An 11167-nucleotide genomic window follows, 5' to 3' on the forward strand; every position below is an offset into this window, starting at 1 on the left:
AGAGCTTGATGATGGGAGGATTAAAAAAAAGCTGGTAGTTTTGATTAAGACCAAAAGCTCACGAGGAGCACAGTGACACGAGTAATGCCGAATGCCTCTTTTATCTCCTCAGAGCTGCTCTCTATGCCGCCAGTAAAGAGATTTTCTGTGTCGTATGCCAGGCATCCGACTAATGGTATGTTTGGAGTCCATGTTTTTTTGTTGACACTCTCCTGCATGTCCTCTGCCGTTGCTTTCAACATAGCGTTCGTAATTTAGCACCGTTTGTGATTTTTGTTTAATTCTTTTCATAAATTAGGGAGGCTTTTCTTCACCCTTTTCCTTTGAATTCACAAGACACACCCAGCTTAAATCATTCCTCCTTCTGATTGGCTAGATGCATGGGTCGTGTACCGAATATATCTCTCGATATATTGTTGTTTGTGTGACCACATTTCATGTTGATCCACTTAATTTAGAAATGGTTAACCCTTTCACCACCATTACTGCTTTAATGATCACATAACTTATGCATTACTTTAAGTGCAAAAAATAGTTGCAGAGTTTATGAAAAAGGTCAAGGAGTTTTTCTCTATATCAGTGCGCACTGTTTCTGAACGCCCTGAAATGCCTCGATTGTAGGCTTGAGTTTTTTAAGTGAGAACACTTCACTTAATTTAAATAAATTACCACCCAAGGTATACGCAAAAAGGGGGGGCTTGGGCCTGTTTGAGTTGCGTTTAGTAGTTTGTTTGAACTCGCTGTAATGGTATGATGCACATTTTCAAAACGAGCTCTAAGCAGTTGACCAATCACAACACACTGATCCAGCCGACCAATCAGCTTCATTTGATCTTCAGGGGAACTCATTTTAATATCTTTTGTTTTGCTTTTCAATTAAATATGTCTCATTTTAAGGAAACCAAGACAAAAATACTTTTTTTGGCAGTGTTCATATATATTTGTAGTCATTTGGATACAGTGATCAAATAACTTAGCATGGTGATAATAGTTGCTAATGGGGGTGAGGGTTAACATCTTTTTTTTTTTTTTACTTGATTCATTATCTTGATTGTGATTGCAATGGCATTTATGAAAATGTTTTTTTAACAAACCAGAATGTTGTATGTGGGTCATTATATTTGCATGCTCTTTATTATTGATTGTTTCTTATCCTGTTCATCTTGTCAAGAAGAAGCTGGCATTTATGTGTCAAAGCTTCAGTTAGTGTTTACCAAGCATTGGATGTTTGCTTAGTTTTGCCTTTTGAGATACAAAATGTTTAAGATGATCATTATACTCTTTCCTTGTTTGCTCATCAAACAAGTCTGTTGCTGATGGACTGAGCCCTTATAAAATGAAGCAAATGTTTAGCACTAGACTTTTATTAGCCTTTTTCTCTGTCATTTTATGTTTGTGTCTAGGGACTCTAGTTCAGTTGGGTTTTGGTGAGGTTACATTTGAAGTATTTTTCTCAACACAGCCCAGCGAAGAGCTAAAGTGATCAAGCACTGCTTATTTCATGTGACAGTTTAACACTGCTTGAGGGAAACACATTTTGGCCACACATCTAAAAGCCCAGACAAGGCCGTCCATGTGTTCCCTATCAACACGTGTCAGTCATTTTTCCAGTCTTTTAACATATTTGACAAGACTTAGGAAGATTGTCTATTGACATGCTGTCAGCACAAATGAAAAATCCAGTTTTTCCACTGATATAGTGTTAGTGCATCAGGACTAGGTTTTGAATTGTGATTTATAGTTGCAGGCTGTAATGGATGATGCAGTTGAACTTGTTGCCCTACTGTTGAAAAACCACTTCTGCCCATTTAATGTGAGAAAAATGTAGGGCTGGCCCATTTAAGCAGGGGATCAAGTCAGTAAAATCACTAAATAAACACAATCCGATGCGGGCTGCTAACCTGAGAAATGAAGCACAGTCACCCAGGATCCAGAATTTCTGTGACTTCAATGCGAAATTGTGAGCTTGCGACTACCTAAGCGTGTTGCATTTTTGATGCCAGTCATTTTATTTATGATCAATTGTGTCATTTTATTGAATTACTATTTATATAATTATGTAACACTTTATTTATATGTATTATTTATATAGGCCTAACATGTTACATGTAGTTACTATAGTAATAACTACGAATTAAGCATAATTACATGCAACTAACCCTAAACCAAACTTAATCCTAACCCTCCAGTAAGTACACGTAGTTACATAATATTACTCAATACTTAAATGTATAATAATAGTGTAACAAGACAACTTAAAATAAAGGGAAACCTATAATTATTATATTTTACATCAATAGAAGTTTGCACTTTTATTTATTGTTATTTCATTTATTGTTAATTTTGTCATTTTTTATTTATTATTAATTTGTAATTTATAGTATTTATGTGATACATTTTAAATTAGGTACCATTTGGCACGGTTGATGTCACTTAATTAAAAACAATTATTTATTAAATTACTATTTATATAATTATTAGTCATTTTTGTAATTTGACATCAATAGCATTTTGCACTATTTATGTAATTTATTTGATATATTATTATTTATATAACTATTAATAATTGTAATTTGTGATCATTAGCATTTTGCACTGTCAATGGCAGTTTTTATTAGAAATTATTGTAATTTCATTATTATTTATGTAAATAATAGTGATTATTTTTAATTGGCAATATTACGTAATTTATTTGGACTGTTTTTCAGTCTAAACACAGATGAAGTATGTCAGTTACCGTAGATAATACAGAGGCAATAGTTTGTATTATATAGATATTGTGTAAAATTAGCTTTCATAGAAGAGAAGTGCATGGAAAATTGCTTCAGGTCAAGATTATTGCTGCTTGTTGCCGCTGACTTTGTAAGTACAACAAACTTCAGGAGTTTTTGCATGCTATGTGAAACATATTCAAATGTTTCATTCAAATAGAAATTGCATAAGTTGAACATTTGTTGATAATGCGGAGAGCTTCGCCCAATCTTCAGGCTGTGTTCGGAGGCTTTGCTTCTTACATGGACTGTAATTGCACTCGGACTGCCTCTGAAAATAGGTCCTGACAAAACAAAAAACATTAATTTCAGGTCAACAATTACATTGCTGAGTCACTCCTATAAAAACACCCCAGCAGGGGTTAAGGCAGTGGATCCTCATTGCAGTGCCTCTCTCTTCCTCCTTCTCCTCCTCCTCCTCCAACTGGCATCCGTTTGTTCCCCCTCAACCTGCTGTGTTGAGTTCCCTCCTCAATCCCCGAAGCCTTCGCTTCCCTGCGGCCCACACCATCCCTCCTCCATCTCTGCCACATCTTTGCTTACCTCATCCCTCTCCCTCCCACTCTTCCTCCTGTTACTATGAATTATTCTGCGTATGAATCTGACTCCCCATCTTCAATGATTAATTATAAAATTAACAGTTTTAAAGATTTTATTCAATTGAAACGTTGAATTTATTTATAATTATTGTTGAAATTAATGTTACTTTTCTACCTTCTATCTATCTGTCTGTCAAACTATCACTACCTTCAAATTTCCATCTTCCCAGAATTCCTGATTTTAAAAATGTTTTTCTTTATTCCTTCAAGTATTACAAATGAATAATACCGACATTATTCTTTACGTTATCTCTTCTACTCTACCTTCTCAAAATTCCTGTCCTTGCCATTTTATTAAAATTACAGTATCACTTTATTTACTTGTAACATTCAAAAAATATACGGTACTCTTTACCTTCCTACGGTGCCCCTAATGGGACATGGTAATGGGAAGAAATACGAGAAAACTATCCCTACCTTCCACGCTCCATCTTCCCATAATTCCTGTTTTTTGTTTGTTTGTTTATTTATTAATTTAAACTAACACGATTCTTTAGCTTCCCACCTCTCCTCTACCTTCCCAGAATTCCTCTCTGCAGACATTTGTTGTTAACCTTCACCGCTTGCAGTCTTTCATCTTTCTCTCCCTCAGCGCTCTTAGATGAGCATCAGGTGGTAAAGCTGTGAGCTGGGCTCTCTGCTGCCCACCTACACCACTGCTCCTCCCACACGCTCTGTGCTGGCCACACACCCCCAGAATGCCTCTCTGGTCATTCCCCCGCTTCTGGTCTTATTAGTCCATTTTTGATGTAAACGTGCAACAAAGTGTGAGGCTTCAGCTTATGCCATAGTGTTACAGTATCTGCTCTGCTCTTTTATCTGACTTCTTTTCTTCACTCAGTGGTCTTTCTTTCTGCTGTATAACACCTCATAACCTCTGTTCCTCTTCTCTTACCGCATGCATGTACATATGGCTCGATGAATGTGAAGACTGCTTGCTTATGTTGACGGCTGCATAGAGTAAGTATAATGCTCTTATGAAGCCATCTTGCACCTTTTTACACATTTTTTAGAGTACTTACCTTAATTGAAAAAGGCAATTTTACCATTTCCCACAACAGAACAAAGAATTAGGCACAAGAGGCCTTCAGTGCTGTTATTAAGTGGTAAAACATGAATTATGATTCAACACTGATGTTCAATATGACATTTTGATATATATATATATATATATATATAGCATTTTTTAAAGAAATTAATACTTTTATTCAGCATGGACAAATTGAAGTCAGAAAGTGAAATAAAATACATTTATAATGTTACAAAAGATCTGTAGGATCATGTGACACTGAAGACTGGAATAATGGCTGCTGAAAATTCAGCATAAGAGGAATAAATTACATTTTAAACTGTATTCAAATAGAAAGCAGTTAATATATTATACATAAATTATATATATTAAATAAGTTAATATATATATATATATAATATGCAACGTGTCAGGAACAGGAATGTGCATCACTTATTTGCTTAGGCGTGTTAATCATTCTAAGGTTTTGTATTTAGTGTTCTGACATCATAGTGTTCTGGTTCTTCTGGAGTAAAAATAGCAGAGAAGTCAAACTGTTTTTATTGCTTGTAGATGTTGCCATATGTGGTGTACAAACAGCATGACTAGATGCTATGCTAAACAAATCAGCCTGACACAATTGATTGCTTCCTTGGAAACACAAAATAGCTCATAACTCACTGACTGAACGATCCGCTTGCTGAAGTTCTCAAGTTAACAGTTCACTGGAGGACACCGTTCAGTCTGATAACCAACCATTGTAAAGGACAGACAAGAATTACAGTGCACCCAGCTTAAGAGATAAATAAAGCTTCTTTTTTTTAACAATATGCAAATCTCCCTTATCATATGAAGTGCTGAATTAAACTGCCTCTAGGTTGAGGATGTTCTTTTTTTTTGTCATAATTAAACTGGGGAAAAGTGCCACTTCAATATGAAATGTTTTCTCTATCATCATCTAGTTACATTACTGCTAACCTAAACACATTAGCAAACAAAGAAGTGATAAACTCGTTTCAGTCGACTGTATTAGTGTCATGAAAGTTTGTTTCTCCAGCGTTTTTTGGTTCGTTAAACATGTAAAGCTTTATTAGTCTGCAGCAGTTCATTCTCATTCTTTCAGCACACGAGATGCCAAACACTTTGTTAGTAGACCAAAGTTCTAGAACTTGTTTTAATTTCCGTCTAATGAATTGTGAAGATTCAAACACGTCCAAAGCCAACAACATGGTAGAACGCAATTTCAGTTGCATCATGGTGCTGTTGTTACATCTTTGAGATTTTGGGCTGAAATTGTCCCCTAAAAACAGTTCTGGAGACCCAATGATTAAATGATGTTGGGTGGAGCTCGTGTGGCCATACAGGGTTTGTAGGTTACATGAGGTTGGCTTGACTGTCTCGTGTACAGTGTCTGTGGGATATCTGTAATGATGGCTGCCACTGAATTTGGAATCTGCCACAGGGTTTGAAGGTTGCTCCCTGGTGCCCTCCATCTATCCACTGGAGACCCTCCACAACTCGCTGTCCCTCAAGCAGGTGGACGAGTTCCTCACGGCGCTGTGCAAGAACGGGAGTCAGGCACAGTTCAAGAGGCTCAAATGTAAGTGGACGGACACATTCATGTTTATTATTACACTTGGTAATCATTAAATCTAATTTAAACGAGGATGTTGATCACTTTTACATAAACTATAATTAATTTACACTGACTGGACACCAAATGCCCCCTAAATCTAAAATGGGCATTTAGCTATATGCACTACCAGCCAAATGTTTGGAATAATTAAAGGAGAACTCCGGTCAATTTTAACATTGAGCTCAATTTTGAGTAAATTTGGAGTGCTGTCAATACAGAGAACAACGACAAAAATCGGTGTTGCCTACACCGTGTTATCCTATTTTTAAAATTTGCACACTATTGACTTGAATGGGGCAAGTTTTAAACCTGCTTTTAGCCTCTTATCATCCTTGATGTGTCATTACAAGTGCCCAGCCATGTGAGTGATTCCTTCAGAGTGAACACGAGTGAATCTGACTGCAGTAGATGTGAAAGATATTAATACAAATGATGTTAATTCAGCCAGCGCAAATACCTGTATTTAGTTCCTGTTTTCGGTGGAAGTCCAAAGTAGTCGATTGTCGAGTTCACGCGCGTGATCATAGTAACTAAACCTATGCGCGTGAACTCGACAATCGACTACTTTGGACTTCCACCGAAAACAGGAACTAAATACAGGTATTTGCGCTGGCTGATATAACATCATTTTTATTCATATCTTTCACATCTACTGCAGTCAGATTCACTCGTGTTCACTCTGAAGGAATCACTCAACATGGCTGGGCACTTGTAATGACACATCAAGGATGATAAGACTAAAAACTGGTTAAGTTTAAAACTTGCCCCATTCAAGTCAATAGGGTGTAAATTTTAAAAATAGGATAACACGGTGTAGGCAACACCGATTTTTGTCGTTGTTCTCTGTATTGACAGCACTCCAAATTTACTAAAAATTGAGCTCAATGTTAAAATTGACCGGAGTTCTCCTTTAAGAATTTTTAAATGTTTTTGAAAGAAGTCTCTTATGTCCACTATAGGGTTGCATCATCAGGCTGCATTTATTTGATCAAAATTACAATGAAAACAGTTATATTGTGAAATATTCTTACAATTTAAAATAACTATTTCCTATTGTAATATATTTTGAAATGTAATTTATTCCTGTGATGCAAAGCTACATTTTCAGCATCATTACTCCAGTCTTTAGAATCAGGATCCTTCAGTAATCAGTCTAATATGAACATTTCGGTAACGCTTTACATAAGGTTTCATTAGTTAACAACTTTATTTAACAAGAACTAAGAATGAACAATACTTCTACACCAATGATACTTCTTAAACAAACAATGAACAGTTGTATTTTGATTAACTAACATTAACAAAGATGAATAAATACTGTAATAAATGTATTGCTCATTTTTAGTTTGTGTACTAGTGTTAACAAATGAGACCTTATTGTAAAGTGTACATAATATTATAATATAATAATATTATATGTTACATAATAACAAGAAATGTTTCTTGACCGGTAGTGTACAAATCACATATCCTTTTCTTTTCTCTTTAGCTCTGTCTGCCATGTTTGAGTCACACTCCCAGCCATCCATAGATGTTGATAGTCAGGAGACCCCAGTGTCCACCCCGGTCCAGCCGAACCAACCGGCTGCAAAACCCATCTGGTGTGAGTATACCTCACTTTACCATGATATATATCAACGTACCGCCATCTCATAACCGTCCTCCACAGTGCGTTTTTTAGTCGGGTAAGGAACTTTGAGGGCACTTTCAATGGTCACTCTTATTAGACGAGATGTGAAACCCCGTATTTGCTGCAAAAAGTAGATAAGTCATCGAGTTTTATTCTATTTTTTAACTCTGCCATTTAGATGATTACTGTTGGCTTTTAATGCCGCAGAGTTTCCCCTGAGAGTTTAGTGATTTATGTTCAGTCTGGGCTTTAGCAGCAGCTTTCAGTAATAATCTAGGTTGCGTTAGTCACTGCTATGTCTGCCTCTTTGTAACCCATTTACTATAATATCATTGTTTGTGAAAGCAGGGCCAGGAACATGCTGGAAGACAAATGTATCTCTTAGATTAATAGTGTAATTGTTCTGTTTTTGGTTTCATAACATTAGTTCCATGAGGCTCTTTATGTAGGACAATACAGCAGGTTATCGGTTATATAAATGCGGTCATGTGAATGATGATTGATGAAACAAATACTTAGAATCTGCCAACAGGTTCTGGTTTGGCTGACTTCATTTTTTTTTTTTTTTAAGATAAGATTCATTTTGAGTGTGCTTTAAAGGGGTCATATGATGCTTGTTAATGTTTTCTTGTTGCTTAGGTGTAATGTATCTGTTTGTGCATGTATGAGATCTGCAAATTTACAAAGCTCACAAACGCTTCGATCCAAGTCCAGATATTATAACCTCAAACGTCCAAGTCACAATGTGAAATATTAGCATAATGCCGCAAATAGAGAAGACAAGGCTTCAGTGAATTGTAGTTTTGTCATCATGTCGTGGATACGCTGTGTTTGAATTAAGGTAAGGATCGTTACATTTCCGACGCATGCTTGAGGTGTTTGGCCAATAACAATGCACTGGGTCAGCTGGCCAATCAGAGCACTCTGGGCTTTGTAGAAATTAGGGTGTTTCAGACAGACTGGGAGTAGAGGACCGGCAATAAAATACAGTATATGACAAATAATGTTTTTTTTTTAAAACATTAAAACATGTTAACATTCTATAATGAAAATAAAGAACTTATAAAATGATATCATGTGAAGTGTAAATTACTGTGACATTAGCAGTACCAAGTAGAATTCGTCCCCTTGGAATTATAAGGTTCTATCTGACATTTTTGTAAAAATTTAGTTATTCACATAGTCTTATTCTGTGACCACTTCTTTACATTATGTGATGTTGTTTTTTAAGTTGTGTACATTTTGGAACTTTTTATTTAGAATGGAATGCAAAAACTTTCTTTTTTTTCTTCTTTTTTTTTTACAATATTTTTTATCAAATAAATGCAGCCTTGATGAGCATAAGAGCACAACCCCAAACTTTTCAATAGAAGTCTATAAATATATGTTTTAATGTTTTGGTCAAATTTTGCACATTCATACACTAAAATATGTTTTTTTTATTAAAATTAGATGTCATTTTATTCAAAAGAAAAAAATATTAAAACGGATAAATATGATTCAACATTTAAAGGATATTTTCTTCAAAAGACAAAAACTACAAATCACCAATTCTGTAAAAATCAACTGTTTATAGCGGCAGGCTTGGGTGTTTTCCCCTGTCCCCTAAAAGAATAGTTTTTTTGTCCTTGTACCAGTTTGGTTTAGATTTCTTGCTTCCAGTAGTGTACAGCCGGTTAGCACACAGGACTAGGCACCGAACACAGGATGCATAATTCTGTACTTTCGTGCTTAAGTTCAAGGCGGCAAAATCAGTGAATCTAATCACCGTACAGGAACAGTGGCGTTGATGCGCGAGGACAAAAACTACGAGTTTCGTTGTCGTAGCTGGACGCCGGCGGTGTGTGTACACTCATAGAAACAGTGTGCTCGGATTTTACGATGCTCTGTCGTCCGTCAATCCCCATTAAAAAAATCTCCCTAACTCAAATATTGTAGTACAGCTGCTTAGTTTCGTAAATGTTAAACTTGTTTAAAAGTCAGTGGTCCGATATGTTCAGTTTATTATGTTCATTTATATTATAACGTTTATTATATTATGTTCAGATATGTAACTGCTTAGTATAAACACTTGTAGGTAAGAGTGACGGTTAAGATGTTTGTTGCAATCCCTTTCATGCAACTCTGTGTATGTTTGTGTGTGCAGACACCGGTGACCCTTCCAGTACGGTATCCAGTGCCGGGCCATCGTCTCCATCTGTAGCAGAGTCTTCATCCAACTTTGGATTCAACACTGAGTAGATGTCTCGGAAACACTTTTGATCAGTTTTGCAGAAAGGTCGACTTTAAGATTGATATGGTCCTGGTTATAACTTGTAAGCTGCTAATATCGTACTATCTGCACTTCTGCCTGAACGATACAGAGTAACTGTGGCCGAGATTCATCAGCTGTTAGTTTGATCTGTCAGCAAATACAGCTCTGGAACCAGTAATTAGCTCTTCCGTTGGAGTCAGATAGTAATTATGATTCAGATTCAGTCGCAGAGAGACAGAGACATTACAGACAATAGTAATTTTCTGCTTCTTTTTTTGTCACCCCACACCAATGTAATTACACGGCACAGAATAATGCAACTCGAATAAATACCCAAAGGAGCATATAGACCAATAAGACCACACGAAATATGAATATTTAATCAGATCCAGTCGAGTCAATTTCATTCTACCACTGTTCTTTGGTTTGTGTATATTAGAATTGTTTTATGATTATTATATTTTTTAGATGTTTGATCATATGATTTATTTTCAGATTTAAAAGAAAATTGCTGTATTTTTACTCTATGAAATCCAAAAGGTATTGTTTGGGAATGAATAAATGTGTGCCCAATGAGCTGCAATAGACTTTTTCGAGAATGTTCAGCTGTTTGCAATCTGCTGTTGTGTTTACGCTGTAAAGTTTAAATGGGTATATTTAATTTTAGAGAATTGTATTACTTAATAAAATTGCTGTAATGTGTATTTGTGTGCGGTATTATGTTTTATGAATGAAAGGCTTCAGAGTTACTGAATCACTGACTTATACCTGGAATGATTTGTTGGTCTCTCAGACCTAATGCAGTTTTAAAATTCAATCTGTGTGGTGTGTCTCAAAGAGAGTGATGCAAAACAATAATGATGACTCATGCTTTGCCCTCAGCTGTGCTGCTGTGTTGCTATAGGGACGGATTCTCATCTGCTTATTGACTTCAACTGTGAGACTGCAAAGTAAAGTGTGTGTGAAGTCATCACAGGCAGGAGCTATAGATGAAGTCATACTGTTAGCTCATTTTCATTCATGTGGGGACACATATGTTAACGTCCAGCGGATATTTTCCCAGAGGGACCCGATGGAGTGGAGTAGTGAAATAAAATTCAGAATCGGGTCTTTGAAGTGATTTATATCATGCATATTGACTTTGCCTAGTTTGAATTGCATAGTAGCTGCATAATTAATTTAACAATTTATGTGTGATATAAATTCTGACAGTTTATCGAGGCCATTAATCAGGTTTGAAAGACAATATAATAAATTGCTCCCACCTC

The 11167-nt window shown here is 36.0% G+C and overlaps 1 protein-coding gene across 29 annotated transcripts in view; it reads left to right on the top strand.

Moving 5' to 3' along the window:
• The window catches only part of ppip5k1b (diphosphoinositol pentakisphosphate kinase 1b), a 34295-nt gene extending 23694 nt beyond the window's left edge, over nt 1-10601 (top strand). For 21 of the 29 annotated variants that reach the window (XM_079604585.1, XM_079604595.1, XM_079604578.1 and 18 more), the window contains 4 exons: nt 113-175; nt 5842-5979; nt 7505-7618; nt 9792-10601. In XM_079604585.1, coding sequence (XP_079460711.1) covers nt 113-175; nt 5842-5979; nt 7505-7618; nt 9792-9886 — 410 coding nt within the window. In that variant the 3' untranslated portion in view covers nt 9887-10601. The remainder of the gene's footprint in view (nt 1-112; nt 176-5841; nt 5980-7504; nt 7619-9791) is intronic. The other 8 variants (XM_079604588.1, XM_079604592.1, XM_079604599.1 and 5 more) reach the window with 1 other exon arrangement.
• Nucleotides 10602-11167: the final 566 nt, after the last annotated feature.

This window comes from Phoxinus phoxinus (assembly GCF_949152265.1).
Source record: "Phoxinus phoxinus genome assembly, chromosome: 25".
Lineage (NCBI taxonomy): Eukaryota > Metazoa > Chordata > Actinopteri > Cypriniformes > Leuciscidae > Phoxinus > Phoxinus phoxinus.